This window comes from Nyctereutes procyonoides, unplaced genomic scaffold (genome assembly GCF_905146905.1).
Source record: "Nyctereutes procyonoides isolate TBG_1078 unplaced genomic scaffold, NYPRO_anot_genome, whole genome shotgun sequence".
NCBI lineage: Eukaryota > Metazoa > Chordata > Mammalia > Carnivora > Canidae > Nyctereutes > Nyctereutes procyonoides.
In genome coordinates, this window is record NW_026575139.1 from 40,617,205 (window position 1) to 40,643,888 (window position 26,684).

General features: G+C 39.8%; 1 protein-coding gene across 1 annotated transcript in view; it reads right to left on the bottom strand.

Annotated features, from left to right (window-relative positions):
* Positions 1 to 1,056: 1,056 nt before the first annotated feature.
* PELI2 (pellino E3 ubiquitin protein ligase family member 2) overlaps positions 1,057 to 26,684 on the bottom strand; it is a 179,396-nt gene continuing 153,768 nt past the window's right edge. The window contains exons 3-6 of the mRNA XM_055303592.1: positions 24,645 to 24,746; positions 14,782 to 14,979; positions 8,579 to 8,767; positions 1,057 to 1,715 (exon numbers count right to left, since the gene is read on the bottom strand). Coding sequence (XP_055159567.1) covers positions 1,149 to 1,715; positions 8,579 to 8,767; positions 14,782 to 14,979; positions 24,645 to 24,746 — 1,056 coding nt within the window. The 3' untranslated portion in view covers positions 1,057 to 1,148. The remainder of the gene's footprint in view (positions 1,716 to 8,578; positions 8,768 to 14,781; positions 14,980 to 24,644; positions 24,747 to 26,684) is intronic.

Sequence of the window (26,684 nt, forward strand, 5' to 3'; positions counted from 1 at the left end):
TGGTTGGTGCTCATATGAAATTCTGATTTAATTATTCCTCAGTAAACACTCATTTGCTCTCTTGAAATCAGGAATTTCAAATTATCTCTGCAGATGTACCACTTGGTGTTGTGTATATCTAATGATCACATTTAAATTTAGTTTGATTTGCAAACATTTTGGAAACTTCAGGGCTCTGTAAGCTGCGGGAGAGGGTGACAGATGGCAGTGAGGGAGTGAACCAGAACGACTGCATCGTGGTGAGCTGTTAGCTTTCAGGCTCCCAGAATTTTGGCCTTCTTAAGGAAGAAACCCAACAAGTGGTTTTACAGAGTAAAATCTTCTTTTTAATGGTAAGCCTTAAACAATCCAATACGTAAATAAACCTGATGTTCTGGTACCTGGGTAACCAGGCCCCCGTTGACCGCTGCAATCACCACCCTCGGTTAATGAATGGGGGTTGCTGCATTTTAATCAACCCCACAGTGCTGGCCGTGGACGAGGGGGGTCAGGGACGGGGCCGTCTTACACGGACGTTAGGGAAAGGCGGACTGAAAGGTCGCGGAGATTTCTATGAGATGCCAGGGTATTTGATGACTCTTGTGGATAAAGTCATTGAACTCCACCAAAGTAAACAAAACCAAAGCACAGGGCAGCGTTAGGCATCTTCTTTGCCCAGAAAAGAAAAATCTGAACACGCAGGGCCTCAGAAGGACCCGCTGCGCCCGGGTCTCCCGCCCAGCACCGCCCCCCCCCCCCCGCCACCGCCGCAGCCCAGCTCGGGGCAGCTCAGCGCGCAGCCCCGGGGCAGCTATTTCTGGGCACCGACACCTTCTTTCTTCCACATTCGTGAACTGGGATTCAAGGTCATGTCCAAGTTAACAAAGGGAAAAAACAAAAAACAACAAAAACACGGTTTCAGAAGCCAGGGTGAGACTCGAAGCGCGGCGCCTGAAACGCAGCGGCCACGAAGCTCTGCGGGGCTCACCGGGGCTCACCGGGGCTCACCCCCGCCCCCGCGTGTCTGGCCGCGCGCCCACCTCCTCTGCCCCCCAGCCTCAGGCCCCCCTCCCCTTACTTACTAAACAGCATCATAAAAAAGGTAAAATCTAGAGTTAGTGGCAAAAAAGCTTCACAGTAACTTGTTCACCAAGTGGCCGAGGGCGTCGTCAGTCGACCGGCCCCTGGAAGATCAGTTTGATGCAGTTCTGCTCCCCGACGAGCTGCGTGGCGCAGAAGGGGCAGGCGGCGTGGAAGGCGTGTGTCCCGTGCGGCAGCGGGATCTGCGCCCAGTACTTGGCCGACTTCTCGGAGCACACGTGTCCGCACGGGGTGAAGGCGTGCGTGGGCGGGCCCGCGTCCACGTAGAAGCCCGCCTCGCAGCCCAGCCAGAGCGGCACGTAGGGGCCCACAGTCCTGCACATGGGGCACTCGCGCTCGTTGGCCTCCGCGTCGCTGCGGTGGCCCCAGTTGTGGTAGCCGTGCACGTGGCCGCAGCTCAGGTAGGCCCAGGGCTGCTTCTCCTCCACCACCTCCTTCCGGCTGATGCTGGGGAAGGCCAGGGTGTTGAGGCCCACCGGGCACTGCGGCCGCGCCGCGTTGATCTCCTGCCGCAGCGCCTCGATGTGCTTCTGCGTGGGCGCGTGGAAGAGGCCGTCGGCCGTCCTCCAGAGCAGCGTGGCCCCGCACAGGTCGATGAGGGAGCCGTCCTGCAGCACGTTGGTCTCGCTCTCCACCTGCGGCACGTGGGGACAGACAGGCAGGCTTTGTGGTTTTTAAGGCACGATCTGGCACGTCGCTCTGGGGTTCTTTCCTCTCAAAATACAAATCCTCTTTCAAGTGAACACAGGCAGGCAGCTCATCCCCCTGCCTCCCCGAGGGGCTCCAGGCACCCGCCTGCCCCCCTCACCCCCCACACCCCCGTCCTGCTGGTTTCCTCGCGGGAGCACTGGGTAGGACCTGGATGTGCCAGACTCCCAGAGCCCTAAGCACAGATTCACCTGGCTTTACGTGGACAAGGACTCTAGGGGTTATTTTGCACCAACTTCACAAATCTCAAGATTTTTCAGTTGTCTTTTGTAAGTGACACTATTGCTCCTTGATCTCCTAACGGACAGGACGCGTCCCACCAGCCCAGGCTCCTTGTGACCAGAGCCGACCCAGGTCGTTGGGGGACACTGCCATAATTACTGCAGCAGAGCGGACCAAATGATGCCTGGGGATCCTTAGCTTCACGCACTCTATTGTTTGTCCTTCATTCCTATGGTTTGGAGCAGAAGCGTTTGCCATTAGCTTTCTTTCTTTCTTTCTTTTTTTTTTTTTTTAAGATTTATTTATTTATTTATTTATTTATTTATTTATTTATTTATTTATTTATTTATTTATTTATTTATGAGAGAGAGAGAGAGAGAGAGAGAGAGAGAGAGGCAGAGACACAGGAGGAGGAAGAAGCAGGCTCCATGCCGGGACTCCAGGATCACGCCCTGGGCCAAAGGCAGGGGCCAAACCGCTGAGCCACCCTGCGATTCCATTAGCTTTCATTTTTTAAGAAATTTGAATTCATTTAGCCAACATATAGAACATCTTTAGTTTCAGAGGCAGAGTTCGGTGATTCATCAGTTGCAAATAACAGCCAGTCCTCATCACATCACTTGCCCTCCTTAATAATGCCCATCACCCAGTGACCCATTCCCCACCCATCTCCCCTCCAGCAACCCTCAGTTTGTTTCCTAGGATTAAGAGTCTCTCATGGTTGGTCTTCCTCTCTGGTTTCTTCCCAGCAATTGCACTACTAGGTATTTACCCCAAAGATACAAATGTAGTGATCCAAAGAGGCATCTGCACCCAATGTTTACAGCAGCAATGTCCACAACAGCCAAACTGGAAAGAGCCAAGATGTCTATCAACAGATGAACGGACTGAGAAGATGGAATATTACTCAGCCATCAGAAAGGATGAAATCTTACCATTAACATCTATGTGGATGGAACTGGAGGGTATTATGCTAAGCGAAATAAGTCAATCAGAAAAAGCCTTCACTTTTATAAGGATAGCACACTAGGCACCAACTGCTTACAAAGACAGCTGATGAGAAGCTCTAAGACATGGCACATGGGAATCCAACCCCTGCCTCCATGTGCCAGGTGTACTTTAAGGCCTGGAGGGAATAAAGCTGCTCGACCCACACTGAAGAGACGTCTTTTTTTTTTTTTTTTCATAGTGGGAAGCAAACGTGCCAGAGCCAGGAGCCAGTGAAGGTCAGTAAAGTGTTAGCTAATATCATCACAGGAGGCCATATCACCACCGGGGTCAAGAGCATGGACTCTGCAGCCTGTGGCCTTGCTGTGCACCCTGGCTCTGTCACACACTAGCTCTAACCTGGGGCCATTACTTCAGCTGCCTGTGCCTCTGTTTCCTCTTCTGTAAAACTGGACAAGGGGATGAGGAGTGCTAATAAAGTTCTCAGAACCATGTCTGGCATGCAGTGGGCACTTATGCAAATGTCTGCTACTATTACTTTGATGGTAGAAGATCAGAAATGCTTTCTTAGAAGGCTTTTCCTTGAATAGGGATTTGAGAAAGTCATCAGGAACTGGGGGGTGGAAGAGAAGACACTTCAGAAAGAAGGATGGATGCAAAGGCCAAACAGCATGCACGCAGAGGGAGCAGCAGGAGTTCCACAGGCCACCCACCAGCTGGACGGGAGCCTCAGGCTGGCGTCCTGGCTGGCCTCCCGTGCCCAGAGGGAATCAATGCAGAGTTTTAAGCAGCTATAAAAGAACAGATTTGCCTTTCTAAAAGGTCACTTCAGAAGTGTGGAGGATGGATTGGATGAGTTTAAGACTGGAGGTGGGGGAGACCGTGGGAGTTCTTTCTCCAGGCAGAGGGTGGGTACACTGTAGGCAGCGACTACCAGCGGCAACAGCCAAGACAGCTAAGAAATGGTGAGGACTTGCTCCTGATCTGAGGAAGACAGATCAATGTCTCTGGCTTTGTCTGCATAAGAGGCAGCTTTCCAGAGACCAGGAATATAGGAGAAATGGCAGATTTTGGGGGAAATGACAGGTGGTTCCAGTTTCAGATGTGTGGAATCCAAGGGTCCTGCAGAGGGTGGGCCACGGTTGTGCACAGGAGCCACATGACTTCAGATCTGGCTTAGAGAAGCACGTTTGGGACTTAGCAGCATCAGGCTGAAGCCCCAGGAGTGGATGACACTGCTCAGGCAGGGTCTCAGGAGGGCAGAGAGGCCCGGGGACAGAACTGGGCCACATCCCTGCAAGGCTAGGGGAGGTGGGAGGGGGCGAACTTGTGAGGGGCAGCAGAGGTATGGGCCAAAGAGAAATTTCATCATTCTCTGGCTCAAAGGTCTTTGCTGGCTCTGCACTGCCCTCAGGATCACACCCAAACTTAACACACTTAAAAGGTCATTGACCATGAGGCCACAGATGTTTCTTACAGTGAAGAGGGCTGCTCTGGTCTGAGATGGGGTCCTTGCACGCGCTTGGCTGCATTGTCCACTGGCCTGTGTGCGAGCGACCTCTGCCTAGAATTCTGCATCACAGCGCTGCATGTCCCACCCCAGGTCCACGTTGTGGCCTGGCACTCCCACTCAACATTCAAGTCTCACTTGGTGCCACTTCGAAAGTTTTCCTTCAATGAGAAAGCAGCCCCTTCTTTAAAAGCACCAAATATTAGTAGAAAAAGTTAAAGTCCCAACAAAATGATGAATCTTAATATTGCATAGGACAAATAACCTTTTAAAAAACTCTGCTACTCCCCACCCACTGTCACCCTGAGTATCGACCACTTGGTCTCCTCCCCTCTCTCGGGCTGGCATACCCACAGGTAATTCTCAGGAACGTCTCATCTAGGCATGTAACTATGTTATTAGAACGAATAATGCTGATGTGGCAAGAAACTGGGGCTCGGTAGTAGCCACACTGGTGAACAACCCCTTCTTTCCTTCCTATAGGGCAGTTTCTGGTGAACAACATCCTATACATTTTGAGTCTATGACTTTTTATTTTGTACATATTCTTGACTCCCAAGTCTAGGATAGGTGTTTCTCTGAGGATAGGTTCCTCCTGTAGCTTCTAGAACTTTCCCTATGACGGTGTTCCTCCCATACAACACGCTACTGATTTGCTGCATCATTTGTGACCTTCTCCACATGGGACAATTTGAGGGCAGAGCCCTAGGCATCCTGTTCATTGCTGGATTCTCAGCTCCTACCCATGCTTGGTCAGAACAGCTACGCAATCATGATCTGCTACCGTGTACAGTGTCCCATCCATGCAGTGTTCTCTCAATCATCCTCATGATATGGACCAGCACTATTCCAACTGCTCCTACGTGGGGCAACCAGGACCCTGGTCTATGGCCTGACTTCAGAACTGGGCCACACCCCTGACAGTGGCCACTCAAACAGCAGCCTATTTTCTCTCTTCTTTGACTGTGATTTCTTTTTATTTATTTTTAAAGATTTTATTTATTTATTCATGAGAGACCCAGAGAGAGCGCGCGCACGAGAGAGATAGAGAGAGAGGCAGAGACACAGGCAGAGGGAGAAGCAGGCTCCATGCAGGGAGCCCGGCGTGGGACTCGATCCCGGGTCTCCAGGATCAGGCCCTGGGTGAAGGCGGCACTAAACTGCTGAGCCACCCAGGCTGCCCCTTGACTGTGATTTTTGTGTGCTCTCTCTCAACGGTGAACACAATGTAGTTTTTCTCCAGACTACAGTGTGTGGGAGGTAGCATGGTAAAGATACCACTGTGCAGAGGCACAGGTTTGGATTTCAGATTTTATTTTTAAAATTCTACCAAAAAGGCGGGGGGCGGGGGCAAGGAGAAAGCATGAGGAATCTTCGACAGTGATATTGTAGAAGTAAGACAGTTAAAACATAATGACCTCTGCTGATCAGATAGCTAAGCTTAGTGTAGAGAATTCAAATCCTCACCCACTGCTTATAAGCAAGTATCAACTTTTTAAAGCCCTGGCTTTCTCTTCTGTAAATGGGAGCCATAACACTGATCTCATTGGGTAGCTTTGAGCAATGCTTGGGAGCCTTATTAATACGAAGCACTTAGTAGAGCCTAGTATGTAACTAGTACCATAGTCTGTAACACTATGGTTATGTTTATAGCTCCTAAAATTAACTTAACTGAATACACTAAATTTTACAGGGCCAATATAGTTTAATTAAATACCCCAAATATAATTTGATACATTATATCTATAGATGTAGTATAGATCTAGTGGAATAGAAAGGTCTCTAGTACACTCACACCTAAGAGCAGAATTATAAATGTTACCAACTAGATAAAGGAATAGGATACAATTCAAAGTCTATTCACCTATTTATTCAGGGGGTTCAGCTCCTGAAAGGACATTTCCCCCACGTTTAATTAATTATGTTGATCATGGACAAAGACTGCTGTGATAAGAAACCACGGCAGTTGTTAACATATCAGTACATAGATTCACATTAAATGCCAAAGTATGTTATTAATATAAAACCTTCTATCTTCTACTTTATTCTCCACATTTGTGTGTTGCAAATGTAGAGTACTGCCAGAGACCCTTTCTTAATCTCATCTTCAGACAATTTACATCAATGCTACCAGCCACATGTATAGAACTAGAGCCATTAATGAAAACATAAGCTCAGAGAATCCCCAGGTGTTCACCTGACAAACTTCTCCTGGCTAACAAGGGGTGTTGCAGGGAAGCTAGGTCCTCTCACCCCCTCAGTGTCTCCCATAGTGCAAAATCAGACTGATGGGAACTCAGAAACCTTTACTGTAGGCCAGGCCAGTTGTACACAAACAAACAGTACAGCACAATTCTGGGCAGATCTAAGGGTCTCTTACAGGGACTAACTTCAAAATTAGTTGAGATTTAATACAGCCCATGAACACAGGCTATTTTTGGAGTTCTTCTTAGGAGCACTGCCCCCTTCTCTGGCACACACGGCTGCCTGAGCTGGGTCACTGTACAATCACTGAGCGGAGGCAAGAAACTCATTCTATAAATGTGACCTTGGAGACAGACAAGCCCTTTGTGCATTCCAGTGAATGTTCTGGTGTAAACCATCCCAGGTGAGGCCCAGGTGCTGCTCCTCACAAGATGATACCCACTGGCAGCTCAGAATCCAGACTTTTAGTCGGGGAGGACGGTGTTTTAATCCCATCTGCTGCCACCTTTGAATTCTGGGGCCCTGGACAATATTTAACCTCTCTATGCTGTACCTTCCTCATCCATAAAATGGGCACGATTCCACTTCCCTGACAAAGCTGCTCAGATCTCATTAGCTGAGGTCTCTGAAATGTTAACACGCCTGTACCCAGCAACCATTTATACTGACTTCTACTCTTGCCATCATAATGACGATCACCAAGTCAGCCAAACTAGGGCAGTTTTGTATAAAGTTACCCAATGATCAGAAACAAAGTTATTTGGAAAAACTGCTTTCACATTCTGTTCCCTATTTACAGTCTCTTGAAAAGTGTTTAAACAGAAGTTATTGTGTTTTCTCTGGTCTTTCTTAGAAAACATTTCTCATGTTTACTTGGCCAGGATGCTCTAATATTGGGCTTTATTGTAAAATGCAGAAGCTGTACTTGTAGCTCAGTAATGGTGTGAAATACAAACAAAAATAATAGTTCCCTACAAACAAACATTGAGTAGAGTATAGCAAACCAGGTTAGTATGAGTCCCCTCCGCCCCCCTACCCAACCTCCATCTTCTTTCTCCATCTCAGTTATAGCTGGTTATCATCTTGCTGAAAAATGCTAGATTACTCTTATGCTTTTCTAGGGGGGTTCTGAAGAAAACATCCGTTCGTTCTTATTCTAACTTCTATCTACTGATTAATTAAAAGCACTGGAGTTGAAAGTTTACTCAGAAAATTCTGGCGTTGTGCTACACAGCTATGGCAAGGTCAGACACCCCAAATTTCCCATTTAAGGGCTTATAATTATTCTCCACAAAAGAAAGAGTTTAAAAGCCAACTGCTTTAGGCCATTTGGAATAAAGCAGGGATATTTATAGGAAAATATTAACATGCCAAGTCAATGCCCTCTATTTCTTTATTTCAAATAAAGAATTTTATGACTTTGGTGAATTATATATGGAATTATATATTAATTTCTTACTATGAATTCAAGGAAAAAAAGCTAACTTAATTATCTTTTAGTTCCAGAAAGTCTAGTAAATAATTCTGTAATTCATAATTTTTACTAATTAGTCTTAGATGGCTCAGCATTTTTCCAAATTACTAAAGTTTTACGCTAAAAATAAGGTTGTCCTTAAAATGAATTTAAGTGGAATTTTGTAGTGAAGCATATAATAAAAGATTTGCTATTAAGGTAGTAAGGAGCAAAAAGATCATTTTCTTCTACTATGGGAAAAGCTTCACCATGGTAGGAAATAAGCCCATCTCCCTAGCATTTTCAGGGGCTTATGGAATTCTCATTTTCCTGGGCCAATGGTCCATAGCACTGTACCTGAACAAAAGTTCTGGATTTTAGGGAAGAAAAATGATAATCCTTGAGCTAGGCTTTTGTAGTGTGGTGCATTTTCCAAAGTAAAGACCACTCACCAGCTTTCCCCTTTGCTGGGCCGACCTTGTTTCTCGCAAGGTGTACACGTCTCCACAGACAGAGATCTCACGCCAGATCCCAGGCTGGGACTCCTCAGTGAAGCCCCCTCGGGGATGCATCACGAGGACGCCATTTGTAGTGAGCCCATCCATGTGGCCATCAGGGTTTTTCCATTTTGCTGCCTTTTCCTGGAGAACATACCACAGAACAGAAAAAGCATGCTAAGATTATGTTCAAAATGAAGGGATTCCAGAATCTCTTTAAAATATCCAGTATGGGCAGACAGAAGAAAGTGATGAATTTTCATTTTCTATTTAAAGCTAATAATCAGAAGGATAAAATATGCAATTATTCTGATAACATGAAAGTGCTAAAATGTATGAATGATTTATCATTGGATATGCATTATATTCATCTTGGGAGCTTTAGAGAAAAAGAACCTGATGCCTGGGCCCTTTCCTCAGAGATTCTTTTACCCACCCCACCCCCGCTTTGCCCCTGGGAGATTCCAGGAATCTAGTATGTGTTCTTCAGTTCTATTTGTGCAATCCTTTTGCCTCCTTTGTATTAGTGCTTTATATGTAATCATTACCTGGGAAGTATATAGAAGGTAGGGGGGAAAAAGGAATTTTTACTAAACATACACAATTTTTACAAATGTTAGGCTAACAAGTTGTGGCCAGTATCTCTTCATAAATATCCTCAAGGATGGAAGGTAAAGACAGCCTGATATAATGGCAGGACAAACACTCTTGGATGCCTGTGTCAGTGATTCCTCTTTCTTGGTGACAGAGCCAGCTATTGCTCACATGACCCAGGGATAAATTCTGATTAGGATAAGCCCTCTTGCCAGTGACTGAACTCTGGCCAATGAGACATGACTGGGTCTTCTGCTAATCTTCCTGGTAAGGTTCCTTTGGTCTAAAAAGAGAATGGAAAGAAAGAGTGACATCAGTCTCCCAGTGGCATGGATCATTCCTTTTTTTCTTGCCTCTTGGATTAACAACCAGACATCTGTAACAAAAAAAGAGCACAGCTGCACAGCATCCAGATCACCTGAAATCCATACATCTATGCCCCTGAAATTGGGTGCACTGCATCCCAGAGGAGGCAGTGGAGGTGGGTTGCTGGGGAGCCAGAGGTGGCAAAGGCAGTGGCCAGTGGGTAGGGGGATAGTGTGACCTTTTCTGACAAAGGAGGTGGAGAGTGAAGGAGGTGAGTGTGGGGTGGTGGTGTCTGCTCTATGTATGTTCTATAAATGGAAGGATTCATTGCCATCTTGGAGGAAAGACTGCAGTGAATGGGGGAAGGGAAGTAGGCAAAGAGAACTTCAGGGAAGTGTCTCCTGTTGTCTGCCCCAGGGTTCTGGTCCATAGACTTCTGGGACCACCTCCACCTCCCGCCCCAAATTGAGGATCCCCCTACCAGACTGTGGGTACATCAAAGCCCCAAGAGCGAAGTACACACCTCCCCCAAATCTGCTGCACCTCCCTACTCCTTTTCCCTTGGAGCCCACTCCCAACCTCAGTGAAAAGTCAGACCCTACCTCTACCCAATAAGAGAAACCAAAAATTTGTGCTATATCGCCACCTTCTGGAAGATAAAAGAAAGGCCCCTAACTACCAACCTGCTGAACTGTTAGAATCAAAGTAAACAGAAACTTGCCTAAATAGGGTGTTCCCTACTTCAAATGTGAGGACAGAGGCACTTTTAATCAAACACCATGAAAAAAATCACAGTAATACAGTATCACAAAAAGAAAATGACAGTTTTCCAGCAACTGAATCCAAAGACATGGAATACTGCATGAATATTTCATGGACATTCTATTGATAAAGAATTCAAAACAGCTGTTATGAAGAAATTTAATGAGTACAAGAAAACTCAGAAAGGCAATACAATGACCTCAGAAATAAAATGAACAAGCAGAAGGAATGCTTTACCCAAGGCAATAAAATTCTAAAAAAGAAAAAAAAAATAAAATAAAATTCTAAAAAAGAACCAAACAAGTTCTGGGTCTGAAGAACTCAATAAATGACATGAAGAATGCACTAGAATGCACTGGAAATACAGCAGATCAGATGGGAGAGAGGATTGGCAAGCTGGAAGACTAGAATATAGAAATGATTCATGTGGAACAGAAGAGAGAAGATTTAAGAAGTGAAGACACACTACAAGAGCTAGCCAACTTCATTAGAAAAGCCAACATAAGAATAATGGATTTTCTAGAAGGAGAAGAGAGGGAGAAAAGGGCAGAAAGCATATTTAAAGAAATAATTCCTGAGAACTTCTAAAACTTGAGGAAAGAACTGGATATACAAAGTCCATGAAGCTAACAGAACACCTTATTATTCTCCATGCAAGATCTTCTCTAAGACACATTACATTTAAACTATTAAGAGTCAGGGCACTTGGGTGGCTCAGTGGTTAAGCGTCTGCCTTTGGTTCTGGTCCTGATCCTGGGGTCTTGGTATTGAGTCCCACATCAGGTTCCCCCTGGGGAGCCTGATTCTCTCTCTGCCTATTTCTTTGCCTCTCTCTGTGTCTCTTGTGAATAAATAAATCTTTTAAAAAAATGATTAAGAGTCAATGATAAAATTTTAAAGCAGCTGGGGGAGGGGGAAGACAGTAACCTACAAAGGAATCCCCATCAGGCTATTCAATTTCTCAGATAAAAACAGCCAGCCAAGAATATTCTACCCAGCAAAGTTGTGCTTCAGATATGGAGAATTAAAGGCTTTCCCAGACACACAGGAGCTGAGGGAGTTCACCACCCCAGACCTGCTTTATAAGAAGTGTTGAAAGGAGATCTTCAAGCTAAAATGAAAAGACAGAAGTACATAAAACTCTGATAAAAGCGATAGAATTAGAAGCTGTAACTCTTTATAATAGTACATTAAACTCTCAATTATAAAAAAAATAAATTCTCAATTAGAGTAGAAAGGTTAAAGGCAAAGACATTAAAAAAACCTATAGCAGATGTAAAATATAACTACAGCTACTACAATGTGATAACAAAATCACAGCATAAAAAGAGATAATTTGTGACATCAAAAATATAAAAGGAAAAAAGTTAAAGGATGGATTCTTCATAGGCAAATGAAGATTAATTGTTATCAGCAGAAGGACTATTTTATCTATGAGTTGTTCTATGTAAAGTTCATGATAACCACAAAGCAAAAATCTAGAGCAGAGACAAAACATTAAAAGCAGGGGAAATTGAGCAAGAAGCACCATGGGAAACCACCAATGTACAAATGTAGATAGAAATGGAAGGAAAAAGAAACAATGGAGAGACAAAATAGCCAGAAGGCAAAAGAGACAATGACAGTAATAAGTCCTTCATATCAATAATCACACTAAATGTAAATGTACTGAACTTACCAAAAGGCATAGAATGGCTGGAAGGATTTAAAAAACAACTACAAAAGATAACTATATGCTGCCCTACAGGAGATTCATCTCAGCTTTAAAGACAACATAGGGCTCAATATGAAAGGATGGAAGATGATATTCCAAGCAAAGAGAATCCAAAAGAGGATCGGTATAGCCATATTTATATCAGACAAACAGATTTCAAGCCAAAAAGGGTAACAAGGGACAAAGTCATTGCATAATCATAATGGAGTCAGTACATCAAGAAATATAATGATTGTAAATATATATGTACCCAATATCCAAGTATCAAATTATATTAAGCAAATAATAACAGATCTAAAAGAGAAATGGACTACAGTATAGTAATTGTAAAGGACTTCAATACCCCACTGTCATCAAAGGATAGATATTTCAGACAATCAACAAGGAAACACTGGAATTGAACAACACTTTTGAACAATGGACTCAACAGACATATACAGAACATTCTATCCAACGGTAGCAGAACACATTTTCTCAAGTGCATTGGAACATTCTCCAGGAGAGATATGATAGGCCACAAAACAAATTTTAGCAAGTTTAAGAAGACTAAAATCATATCAATTATCTTCCCTGATCACAATGGTATGAAACTAGAAAGTAACAATGAAAGGAAAGTGAGAAGATCTACAAATATGTGGAAACACACAGCTAATGTCATACTCAGTGAATAAAAACTGCAGATGTTTCCTTTAAGATCAGAAACAGGACAAGGATGCCCACTCTCACCATTCCTATTTAAAATAGTGCTAGAAGTCCTAGCCAGAGCAATTAGCAAGATAAAGAAGTAAATGGCATACAAACCTGAAAGAAAGAAGTAAAACTGTCACTATTTGCTAATGATATGATCTTATATATTGAGAATCGTGAAGAGTTAGTCAAAAAGCTGTTGAAATGAAAGGTTTCAGTAAAGTGGCAGGACAAAAATCCAACAGAGAAATAAGTTGCATTCCTTTACACTAATGATGAAGCATCTGAAAAACATATAAAGAAAACTATCCCATTCACAACAGCATCAAAAATAGTAAAATACTTAGGAATAAATTTCACCAAGGAAGTGTAAGATCCATACAATGAAAAGGACAAAACTTTGCAATACATTGAAGACACAGACAAATGGAAAGATAACCCATGCTTATGAATCAGAAGACTATTGTTAAAATGGCCATACTACCCAAATCCACCTATACATTCAACACAATCTCCATCGAAACATTAAAAAGAATTCTTCACAGAAATAGAAGACATAATCCTAAGCTTTGTGTGCAACCACAGAACACTCAAAATAGCCAAAAAATAAAAAATAATTACCATATGATCCAGCATTTCCACTTTAGGGCACATACTCAATAGAACTGAAAACAGGGTTTCAATGAGATATATGCACTCCCATGTTTACTGTATAATTCCCAACAGCCAAGACATGAAAGCCACCCCAATGCCCATCAATGAATGAATGGATAAAAAAGACACTGTACATATGAGTTACCCATGAGAAAGGAGGATGGCCTTCCATTTGCAACAACACAGATGGACCTTGATTGAACACATTGTGCTAAGCAAGTTAAGTCAGAGAAAATATGTATTATATGATGTTACTTGTATGTGGAATCTAAAAAAGTTAAGCCTATGAAAAACAGAGAAAAATAAAATGATAGTTACTGGGGATGGGGTGGGTGGGTGGGGGCATAGGGGTAGAGTGATAAGATTGATGGTATTTAAGGGTACAAGCTTGTAATGAGCAGTGAAGCAGCCATAGAGATCCAATGCACCATATTACGAGTATAGACCATGTTATTGTACTATAATTGCACGATGTGGTAAATAATGCTATACCAGCAATCATTTTACAACACATATCAAGGTAACATGACTGTATACCTTACACTTATACAATGTTATGTGTCAAATTTATTCAATTACAAAAAGTAAATTAAAAAACAATAAAGAGAGATAAGGAAGAAATAGTGCCGCTGCTGCTGCCTCTTCAGCTGGAAGTCATCACGTGACAGTAGATGCATGGAAGTGCAAGAGCCATCTCTCATCCCTAGGGCAGCCTGAGGAAGCTGATCTGCCCAGGGAGGTAGGGGGCAAGACAGAAGGAATCTGCTTTCCTAGATGTCGCAGAACCACTGAATTACCCAACCCTGGAGCTGTCTTCCATGGGGCCCCTTGTTAACATGAAAGGATACATTTTTATTATTGTTTAGGGTATTTTTTTTTAAGGCCATTTTGTATTTTTTTCCCTGAAAAAACATCCTGGTTAAAAAAAAAAAAAAACTATATTAAAACTGGATATTCACTAAAACTTCTGGATTTCATTTACATGGAAACCTTATGAAGCCAGAGATTTTTAGTCTGTTCTGTTCTCTGTGATAGTGCATCCATAACACCAGACGTGGAATCCAGAAAAAACCCAATGAAAATTTTTTGAATGAATGAATGTCACTTTTTCATTTGAACTCTATGTAGATTTGACCATTTATTTTTCCTACTGAAATAACCCCTCTTAAATCTACTATAAATACATTAAGCGTGATGTCAATATGTATTTTTTAAAAAGTAATTACATATTATAATACACCAAACAGAACAAGTATCAAGTAATGACACAGTTATTTTTAGTTTCTTAATAGCAACCTCTCAAATTCCGTATCTGAAGACTAAAATCTCCAACTCTAACTAGAAGCATTGTGGAAAGCAAAGTTTTGGCCACATTCAAATGTTTTATCTGATAATAAAGGGCTGTTTTTCTTGAAACAATGTACTTAGTAATAGTACTTACTCCAAGAAATATGTTTTTGGAAGAGTCGAATCCGGCTGCGAATATCCGTGCAGTGTACGGTTCGTTCCTGTCACAGACGATCCTGCAGGCAAACCTGGATATGGTGCTTTGTGTAATCTGGGCCTCATCGTTGTTCTGACTGCCAGAAATTGTGTCTGTAACAACGAAGTCGATAGGGCTTTCTGTTGACCTGCCCACCTAAATAAATCAAATGTACTCATGATTTATTTGAAAAATATGTCACCATATTTTGCTCACATGGGATGAATGTTCCGGATCTCTTTAACATTTGTTATCTCTGCTCTGAGGGTAAGAATTTAATGAAAAAAATTTAGCTGTCCCTTTCCTTGTTTAACTATGGGAGATATTATAGTTATCTATAATCTATAGATAATAGATAATCTATATATTATCTATATTATATATAGATAATCTATAATCTAATCACCAGATTTTAAATAGTAAGAGAAAAGCTAATCTATATTATATATAGATAATCTATAATCTAATCACCAGATTTTAAATAGTAAGAGAAAAGCTAATTTTTTTTATTCTATATAAAAATATAGATATATGATATATAGATAATCACCAGATTTTAAATAGTAAGAGAAAAGCTAATTTTTTTTTTTTATTCTGGAGAAAAACATTAGAGCTTGCCTCCCAACAGAATGTATCTCTGGGATCAGATGAAAATATTACTTTAATAGTAAATTATTCTCTACCCCACCCTGCTTACTCCCCTATTTCCAGCTGGAGAAAAACAAGATTTTAAAGAAAGACAACAAACAAAAGAACTCTTGCCCAGCAGCAGGTATTGGTTTTCCCCACTAAGTAAATCCACCAGTGACTCATGGCATGGAACAAGACTAGCCCTAACCCAGACATAGATCAAATGCCTGTTGCCATTATTCACTGTAAATGAGAATGATGTGAAGGGCAATACAAGTCAACCCCAAGTTTGGGGTGCAGTCAGATTAAAGATTTAAAAAACTGACCTTAACATTTCAATTTTGGATTTAAAAAAAAAATCTCTCTTGGGAAAGTCTAAGAAGTTGCCAATAATATTATGTCGACTTGCTTTCCTTGGTAAGATTAAATGCTTCCAGAAAGAATATATTTCATTAGGAGGATCTTACAGTTCTAAAAAGGTTTCCATAATCAATAAATGCAAGTAAGATAGGTACTGTTCTGTCCTGTGAACTGGGAAGAGTTAAGTATTTGTTTACACAACTAAAAAATCCTCAAGACAAAATATTAAAACATTTATGTAATGCTGTTTTATGAACCTCTGACCAGAAAACAGTGATATATGTTATTTATACACCAGAGACTTTTTAAATTAAAATCATTTATATGTAAATAAATCACTTGTCACTAAATAGAATGTTAATGTTCTTTCCTAACGCTAGTGACTTTGATTCAGAAGCTGACGAGGGGAGAAACACATAAACCCCCCAGATGTATATACAGAAGACCCCCAACAGTCAATTCCTCAGGTATCTTTATCCTGATCTCAAAATTCTGTCTAAAACATAAGATTTAATATATTTTTCATCTAAAGAAATAAAAGTGAACAAATATATATTCTCTTGCATCATTTAGCTCTGTTTGCTTCCCGGAAAATTATTAAATTTCTTTTGTAAATGTCACATATTTTCATGCATAGACTATCTCTATTAAACCAACAGACAACAGACATCTATTTTCTCTCTCTCTTCCTCCTCTCTCTCTCTCTCTTTTTTTTTTACAACCCTTAATTTCTTGTTCTAATGAAATGTATCTAGAATAAACTAAACCTCTGGGTTCACTGAAACTCATCATTGTGAATAGATGCATATTGCCTGAATGTATGCCTTTCAGGTTTAGAAAACATATAACTTGTTAAAAAATGCAACATAAAAATCTAAAGCAATATTACAAATCTTATCAATTCATCTTTCTAAAGTTCAGAGTCTTCCCTCAGCTAAATTCATTTAAAAGCTGGGTATGTGACTCAGAAGCTCTGATTCAGAGTGGTTTTTTTTAAGCCTTTTTTTTTTTAAAAGCCATTCTCTTAGCTACTTTCAAGTATACAACACAATATTATTAACTATGATTACCATGCTGTACACTAGATCCCCAGAACCTGTTCATCTTACAGCTATGTGACCAATACCTCTCTACCTTCCCCATGCCCTCAGCCTGTAGTTAACTACCATTCTAGTCTCTGGTTTCTATGGTTTTTTTTCTTTAGATTCCACATATAAGTGATATCATACAGTATTTGTCTTTGACTTATTTCACTTTAAAAATGTTTTTAAACTAGAAAAGTAACAAATACTTATTGTAAAATATTTCAAAAATACAGAGAAGAATAAAAAAATAACATAAAGGCTACTCTAAACTCAGAAATAAACTTGTCCTGAACCTTTATTCCAATGAAGCTCAGGAGTGAAATATGGAAAGTTCTAAAATTGCCTAGAGTTCTCACAAAGACAGTCTCTGACATAATTTCTGTCACCTCCGTGGAAGAGGGCAAAGACTCTTTAAGCTCAAAGCTAAAACCACGTTCTAGGTAGAATGTCACACAACTGTTACTGTCGACAAAGATTACTCTCTTCAGGAAAGGCCATTTTGATTTAATCCCAATGTATTAAATTAATGTCTTGATGAGTTAACTGAAATTGACTATAAAACATGACATTTTATTCCAACTGGAACATACTGCTAGGATCGATTATTTCAAGTCATGATACTTACCTGACTGGTCACGTTTGATTTGTTTATCAATTCAATTCCACTGACATCTAACCTGTAGTGTGCCAGTATAATTTTATACTTTCAGATACAAACCTCATGTTACTTTTGCCAGAAAAAAAAAAAACAAAACCTAAGCCACTTTCCTTCTGAAAACTCACCCCATGTGCAAAAACTTGGAACCCATCCTTTTGGGTATTGGATCAACCTTACATTCTCTGAAGGGCAGTCATGTAGACAAGCCAAGATGTTTCTGAATTTCATCTGATAATTGTACAGGGCTGATATTCACATAATAGCCATAGGGAGGATTTTACTGACACCAATGACACAATATCACTCAGCACTTTAAATTTTACAGATATGAGAGATGTTTTGGTTTGTCTGGTTGTCTGCCAGTCTAGTCGGTAACAGGTAAGATGGCATGGAAGCACCTGGAAGGGCCTCCCTCTCACCTTTCCTGTACCAATGGTACTCCTGTCCCTGCAACTGTAACCTTATTTTCTGACTTCCCTCCTATGATGAGGATGGAATATTGCTGCACCTCTCCAAATCTCCCTACCGATGCCTGGGGTCTCTATTGACCCTCTTGGTCTTTCCTTCCCAAGGATTTTGTTCCTGACACTGTTCCCCCCCTCACCCCTGCCAATCATCAGTTTCTCTCTCTCTACTACTAGATCTAATCATCAGCTATCAAACACATTCTGGAGCTTCTCAAACTTTGTGACTCTGATAAAAGGACCAATTTGTTTTTTAAATTGAAGTTGTCACCAATACTTTTCAAAAGTACAATAAAAATGAATATTAGAAAAATGATCATCTGCTTGGATGTTTCAAGGTTCTATAAAAAGTGCTGTAAAAGTTTCCAAACTCTTCCTCTCGATTTCCTACTCAGTTCATTCTGTACTGTTAACAGACCCTTGGCTGCTTGGTTGCGCACACTTTGAGTAGCTCCACTTAGACTAGTTCCTCATCTTTAAAAATACATTCCTTCACTTACAAGCAAGCTCTCAAACTACAGCCCCATTTCTCTGATTCACTTAGAGGCAATACTTCTTGAAAAACCTCACTAGTTACTACTCTCCCATTTCCTTACTCATCTCCTTAACTTCTCTCCTCAGCCTGCGCCAGCAGAGTTTCTACCACAGGGCTCTACTGACACGGCTCTTGTGGAGGTTTCCAGGGCTTATCATCAGCCAGGATATCCTGGCATACCTGTATCTGCTATTGGAATAATGAAACTCTTACAGGCTAGTTGGCAAATAGCCCCTTTCCCTTTGTTTTCTGATTCTTCCCTAGGTAATCTTGTCTAATCCCATTATTAGCCAAAAAGCCCTGATCTCTACCCAGAACTTCAGACCAGCATTGCCAATCTCCATTCAGAGGTCTAATAAGCATGTCAAAATGTAACATGTTCCAAACAGAATCTGGATTTCTCTTCAACCCCCTAGATTCCCCGTGTCAACAACTAGCATCCACCTTGCTCAAGCTAAAAATCAATAATGAAGAATTATTCTTGATTCTTTACTCGCCTTCACACCCATGTTTAACCCTGCCTGTCAACACTCCCCCCAAACACAGCTTCCATCCTTCCATGTCTCCCCACCTTAGTTCTCACTGCCAGCAGCCCTTCCTTGGATTGCATTACCTTAGTCTCCAAACTGGTCTCCCTGTTTTTACACATGAGGTTTCCATTCTTGTCTAGACAGCACTTGAAAATATCTCTAAGAAATATAAATCAGATTATACCTCTCCCTTGCTTAAAATTCCAATTTCTTACTTGGCCTAAGGGCCCCACCTCCCCAAGCTCATCTCATTTCACTGTCCTCCTCCTTCATCCTGCTCCTGCCTTAGGGCCTTGGCACTTGCTGTTGCTCCTGCCTTATTCGTGGCCTGTTTGCCTCTTCTAGAATGTGGGCTCCATGAGATGGGAGTCTGGGCTGCCTACCTCCAGTAACTAGATGAGTATCTGATACATAGTAGGTGCTCAAGAAGTGAAACTGATAAGTGGCAGGGACCTGGTACCCTGTGAGAGAGACACATGTATCATCTTTTAAGAAATAAGTGTTTAAAAAGTAGATATTCTTTAACACTTTTCTCACCTAGGTGGATGCTGATAAAACATTACTATCTAGAAGTACTATAAATGGAACTAAATGAAAAACTAACCAAACAAAAACCAAAACCATAAGGTCTGCCAGCACCCAGGCTTGAAGACTATGAGACAGCAATCTCTGAGGCCTGGTTGGTTTCCTTACCCAAAGGATCAGGATGCATTTGGCATCACACATCACATGGCCCCTTGGGGGCCCTGCAAGACATTTTTGTCACTTGATAAACTCTTTTTATCTATTTTACATTCTCAGAAGCTACATTCTTTTCTCATTCCTTTATTTATACCTGTTCCAGAAAATAACTACTATGAAATTGTTGCTATATTAACTCACCCTTAACCCATCTTTAACCCTTAACCTATCTCTTAAATTCAGATCAAATTGGTATTTTTTTCCCTTAGGTGACAATACTTCTGAGTTCTGAGCCTACTATCTGTTTCCACTCTAGGGAAGGCAGCACAAGGCCCTACTCTGGCTAAGTCTGATGCTCCGCTTTAAATGCTCAATTAACCTAGAAATCATTTTAATGGATAATGGCTGCAATGAACAGCCCTCAACACCAAGGTCTGCGCTTGAGAAAGAGGAATGCTACAGTGCTTTATGCTCAGTAACTTTTTCAATCATATGTTGGTGACATAAAAGCTTGCAAAAGGAAGAAAAAAATTAAAACAAGCTTGATTTTTCAGGGCCTCCTAAGAGCTGCTTAATTTTACTCTGCTTCGAGTGACCTGATATTAGTCCTCCAATATGTCTAGTTATTTTGCAAGTGGAATCAGATTATTTGAGTAAGAATGACAAATGTGTTATGTTTTCTTAGTAAAGCTATAAATCCTTGTTGAATTACCATGCTTCATTTAAAGAGGTTGACCTCGTACTACATAGGAACACAGAGCTCAAGAGACATAAATCTTACTTCTGCTACTAACGCCTTGGTTACCTTTCCTTTCAAAAACCCAGATTTCTTAGCTATGAAATTTAAGAGATTAGTTTAATTTAGTATTTCTCAATGTGGTCTATGAACCTCCGAGGGTCCCCGAGACCTTTTCTAAAGGACCAAATCCATGAAGCCAAAATTGCTTTCATAATAATACAAACATGCCATTTGCCTTTTCCACAGTGTTGACATTTATTCTAACAGTGCTAAGGCAATCATGTGCTTTAGTAGGAATCAAAACAGTGGCACCAAACTGTACTAATGGCCACTGTATTCTTCACTGGCAGGCACTTGCAGTTAAAAATAATGCCAGTTTTGGGACGCCTAGGTGGCTCAGCAGTTGAGCATCTGAGCAGTTGAGCATCTGAGCAGTTGAGCCCTTCGGCTCAGGGCATGATCCCACAGCCCCAGGATCGAGTCCCACATCGGTCTCCCTGCATGGGAGCCTGCTTCTCCCTCTGCCTATGTCTCTGCCTGCCTCTCTCTTTCTGTGTCTATCATGAATAAATAAATAAAATCTTAAAAAAAATAATGCCAGTTTCACTGAAGTATGCTTTTGATGAAGTTGTAAAAATTTACTTTTATTAAATATTGAGCCTTTCAAATATTCTATGTGACAAGATGGGAAGTATGCAGAAAGCATTCCAAAGTTTGTAACAGGATGGAGTTTCCTTAAAAAATTAAAAATAAAACTGCCATGTGATTCAGCAGTCCTGTTCCTGGGTATTTATCAGAAAAAAACCCTGAGATCAGAATCTCAAAGAGATATCTGCTCCCCATGTTCACTGCAGCATTATTTACAACAGCCAACCTATAGAAATGACCTAAATGTCCATTGGTGAGTGAAGGAATAAAAAATATGTGGTATGAACACCCAGTGGGATATTATTAAGCCTTAAAAAGAAGGAAATCCTGCCACATGCCACAACATGGATGAAGTGAAAGGACATTACCAATACGGCATGATCCCAATTACGTGAGGTACCTAAAACAAATAGGAACCATAGCATCATGGTTGCCAGGGGTTGGGGGTGCAGAGAAATGGGAATTATTATTCAATGGGTATAAAGTTTCAGCTCCGCAGCATGAAGAAATTCCAGAGATCTGCTGCATAACACTGTCTCTATGGTAAAAATACCGTATTGTGCACTTAATTTGTCAAGAGGATAGATCTCATGTTAAGCTTCTCATGAATCTTTCATTCATTCTGCATTTGCAGAGATGAGAAGGAAGAAAGTGAGCAATGTGAGTGGAATGTGATTGTACAATAGTGAAGAATATGTCATCTCTGTCACAACATGTCACTAAAGAACAGTGATGAAATCACAGGTGCCACCACAGTGACATGTTGACTTTAAAGTGGTAAAAAATGTACCACCAACAACTGTAAAATTTTCTTGCTGCACTTTTTTTGGTACTGAGCATCTACTCTCTAAGGTAAAATGTGTAAAAAACTTCCTATGTAAAAATTCTTGTAAGTGGGGCACCTGGGTGGCTCAGTTGGTTAAGTGTCTGCCTTCAGCTCAGGTCATGATCTCCAGATCCTGGGATAGAGTCCCATATCGGGCTCCTTGCTCAGCAGGGAGTCTGCTTCTTCCTCTACCCCTTTCCCCTGTGTTCTCTCTCTCTCATGCTCATGAGCTCTCTCTCAAATTAAGTAAATAAAATAACAATTTAAAAATCTTTAAAAAATCATGCAAGTACATTTATAATTTTGGGAAAGTATTAAAATGTATAATCAAGTTCTATAAAGTTATCAGCAGGGAAGTATATGCATTTACTTATTTAGGAAGAGATTTTTTTCCTCTGGTAGAATGAGAAGAGAAAAAAAGTTAAAGTATTATAAAATAGGATGGCATGAAGAGTAAAACCACTGTTAGTATTTTGCCTAAATATAATAAATCTTACTTTTGAGGCACTTAAATAACTGGGTCTACATCTATGACTATGACTCTGGGGTTGTTTAGCTTTTTACATTTTTAATTAAAAAATTTTAAAGATTTTATTTATTTGAGAGAGAGCACAAGAGAGGGGTAGACAGAGAGGTAGAAGCAGGCTCCCCTCTGAGCAGGGAGTCTGACGTGGGGCTCAATCCCAGGACCCTGAGATCATGACCTGAATTGAAGGCAGACACTTAACCAACTGAGCCACCCAGGCGCCCCTGTTTAACTTTTTAAAAAATAGCTAACACATTCACATAGTTCAAAAATCATAGTGTGAAATACCTCCCTATGTACCACCTGCCCAACCCTCTTCCCAACAGAGGCAACCACTTTAATAATGTCTTATTTATCCTCTTGGAGACTCTGAATGCATATAAGCATTATTTAAATCATTTAACTATGCTAATATTTAATAATTAATATACTGTTTAATATTTAATATATTTAATAACTTAAATTTATTAACATTTAAGATTAAGTAATCTTAATTGAATATATTATCAATGGCTCAATATAATAATGTTAATATTTAATTCATTAAATATGTTTGGAGCTCTTTCCATGTCCATACATGGAGCTTTTTCTTATTCTGTTTTACAGCCTTGGAGGCCACCTGCCACTGTATGGCTGTATCTGAATTTACGGAACTGGTCCCGTACTGAAGGACATTCAGGTTGTTTGCAATCTTTTGCTATTAAACCTTGCTTTGAGCAATGACTTGGTAAAAATGTCATTCTGCATGTATGCAGGGCTATCTCTAGGGTAAATCTCTAGAAATAGAAGAGCTTTAGAAAGAGAAGAGCCGAGTCAAAGAGCGTATGCATTTTTCATTTTTCACAAGCATTTCCAAATCACCGCCCCACAGAGGTCATACCAATTTATAGGAATAGGAGAGGGTTTCCCCACATCTCTGACAAAAAGATTTGGGCTTTTGTCAATCTAGTAAGTGAAAAATCAGATCTCTGTGTGATGTAAATTTACATTTCTCTTTTTAGAAGCTAGCTTGGGCATATTTTCTTATTTTTCAGAGCTACTTATTCCCCCCCCTTTTTCCCCCCTTTTGATGTTATTATCTAGGATACTGTTTTGACACCTGTTTCATTATCATTTATTTAATAATTTAACATTCCATAAAGAAATGCAAAGCCGCATAGTTCCCAATTTGACTTTGCTTTTTCCCTCTATTAGCCTTAATTTTAATTTTCTATTGTTTTAAAGTACCAAATCTTATATATACTATTAATTATCTTCTTAAATTGATGACTTTTTTTCCTATTATCTCCTTCCTTCTGCTTTCTTTTGGTGTATTTCTGGGCTATTATCTACCACTAAAACTAGTCATGAACCTGTTCTGTATTTCCTGTCAGTTTTAAAGGAGACCAATGTTTAGTTCCTTGTTCCTCCCTTCTCCTATCATGAAAGCACTTCAGATTTTATATTTTTCTTCTGAGTATGCAGTCACATCTCAAGAATTTTGCTACATAATGTTCCCATAGTAATTTTTAAAAAGGCCCAAAAATTGCAGTATCAATGTCCTTTCTGATTCAAGTATTATTTAAGAAATATTTTAAACATGTTGGCTTTTCAAAGTGGTTGGTTTTGAAAAATTTTTATTATTGTGATTAATGCATATTTTTATTGCATTGAGACCTAGGAATGTAGCTTTTATAATTTCTGTCTGCAGTTTTAAAATTAAGGGCTTTTTTTCCCCTTAGTCTTTCAAAAACCAAATAGGAATTAGTTTTTATGTTATCCTTACCTCTTCCCCTTGTACATTACCAAACGCTACTGTGCTAGTTCTGATTACATATCAAAATACAGAACTGAAGGAAAGTGTGCTAAAATGTCCATGAAGAAAAGGAAAGAAAGAATGTGTCACGGGGATGTCAAGTACATCTTAGTGTCTATGGTAAATATTACTGCACAGTATATGTGAAAGTAGCTAGGAGAGTGGATCTTAAACATTCTCATCCCAAGGAAAAAGGCTTTGCAACTATGTGTGGTGGCAAAAATTACTAGACTTCTGTGATGATTACTTTGCAATAGGCACAAAATATGGAACCATTACATTGTACACCTAAAACTGACGTTATGTTAATTATACCACATTCAGAAGAAAAACAAAGATGTTACCTGAAACATATCCGTATCTTTGTCATGAGTGTACTCCACCACCACAGTCTGATTCCTTGATAGAGTGTACGATATGCTGTGTTGACCTTTGCAGCTGATAGCCTAATAATGAAATAAAAACATATAAAATTCAATAAAATCTCATTTCAACAACTTAACCACAATTCTGCTTATAGTTAACAAACATCACCTACCAGCAAAACCAATACGAGCCAACTTTTTTTTTTTTTTTTTTTTTTTTAAGTCAGAGCCTGTCCCTGGGGAGCCTGGGGACAATTGACTGAGCCACTGACTCCTGATTTTGGTTCAGGTCATGGTTTCAGGGTCCTGAGATCAAGCCCCACACCTCGGGTCTCTATGTTCAGTGGGGAGTCTGCTCGAGGATTTTCTCTTTTCCTCTGGCCCTCCCCTAGTCACCTCCTCTTTCTCTAAATAAATAAAATATTAAAAAAAGAAAAAAAAGTCAGAGCCTGTCCCTGTGCTGTGCCCCGAATTACAGAGAAGCTAACAGTCACAATTCTGGTTTTACCCAATACTCTATCTTAGTATGAACAATATTTAAGTCAAATCAAAGCTAATTTACTAATTTGCCAGACTTGATTTAATTTTTCTGGAAAAACATATACTTTCTCCATATTATCTTAACTCACTGATTGAATTTTTAGATTAATAGGACTAAAAAATTTTAAATTTATTTCAACATTACAGCAGTTGATTAAGTCAATGACATTTTTTATATTTTCCCCATGCAAGAGATTATAATCTAGTAAAAAAAAGTCATTGAAAAAAATGTAAATGTTCTACAAGTATTTCTATATATTACGCTAGCCAGTGATAATCATATAAGATTTAAATAAGATGTAGAAGAAAGTATAAGTAGTTGCTGAACTCAGACATTTGCTAAGTTAATAAATAAGGAAGCTAAGTTAATTTTATCTTCTATTTTTAGATTAAAGCTAATAGTCTTTTTAAAAGAAGCTAGAAACCAGTAATACAATATTCTTATTTTCTCCATAGTGATATATTTGAACACATCTTAAGTTGTGGTCACACACTTTTAATACTTCCAAATTAATGAAGAAGTTTATTTAAATGGTACTCCAAATTATTTCAATTACATTTTATCCATTTCACTTCAACTTAATTTATCTTCATTTCTACTCTTTTGCATTAAGTATAATAAATAAAACTTTAATGAGCCTTTCTATTAAACATTTATTGAATAATGACACTGTATGAAGACCAATAAAGCATTTGGAAGTAAGCTGGACATATAAAGCATGTTAATGAAAATGTACTCTGAACATTTATATTTGACTAATATAATTGCTTAGAGCAAAAAGTAATACAACATTCCAAATCAACTTTGAAGTTAGCCTGGTTAATCTCATGGTTATTTAATCATCTGCCCTGAGGAACTTCGTGACTGAACTGTTTTGTTCTACGTGCTTCATTAAGACAATACAAGTATTAGAAATAATTTCAATATTTAATATGGCCAGAAATCTAAAAAAGACTTCTTAGACTACTTAAATCCACGAACAAAAATAGTCTTAAATTTTCATTGGTCTGAATCAGACAAATTCAATGGTATTGATATAAGTGACATTTTTTGAAAGCCAAACTAATAGCTATTTTCAAGATAAATGGATGCTTATATTATAGTTAAGTGAATTATTTTCCCTTCACTTTAAGGAAAATAGTTTTATTAAATTCAAACGTATAAAACTAAGATTCAGTGAGTAATTATTTATAAACTAATTTTAGGTTTCCTTAAAAAGTGTCTATTGCATTTACAAGTATTCAATTTACAAATATTACGACTTGGAACATAACTTTCATGACACGTATATCACATAAAATAAGAATGCCTGTATCTCACCAATTAACTGTAAAATAAGGAGTTAATAAGTGCCATAGCAGAACTCCCTTTAAAATGTTACACACTTTTGTATGATTGTACTTTCTTAAGTACAGTGTTTCTTAAATTTCCATCAAAGTTGCCTTAACTAGAAGAAAGTCACCTGAACCTTGGAGACA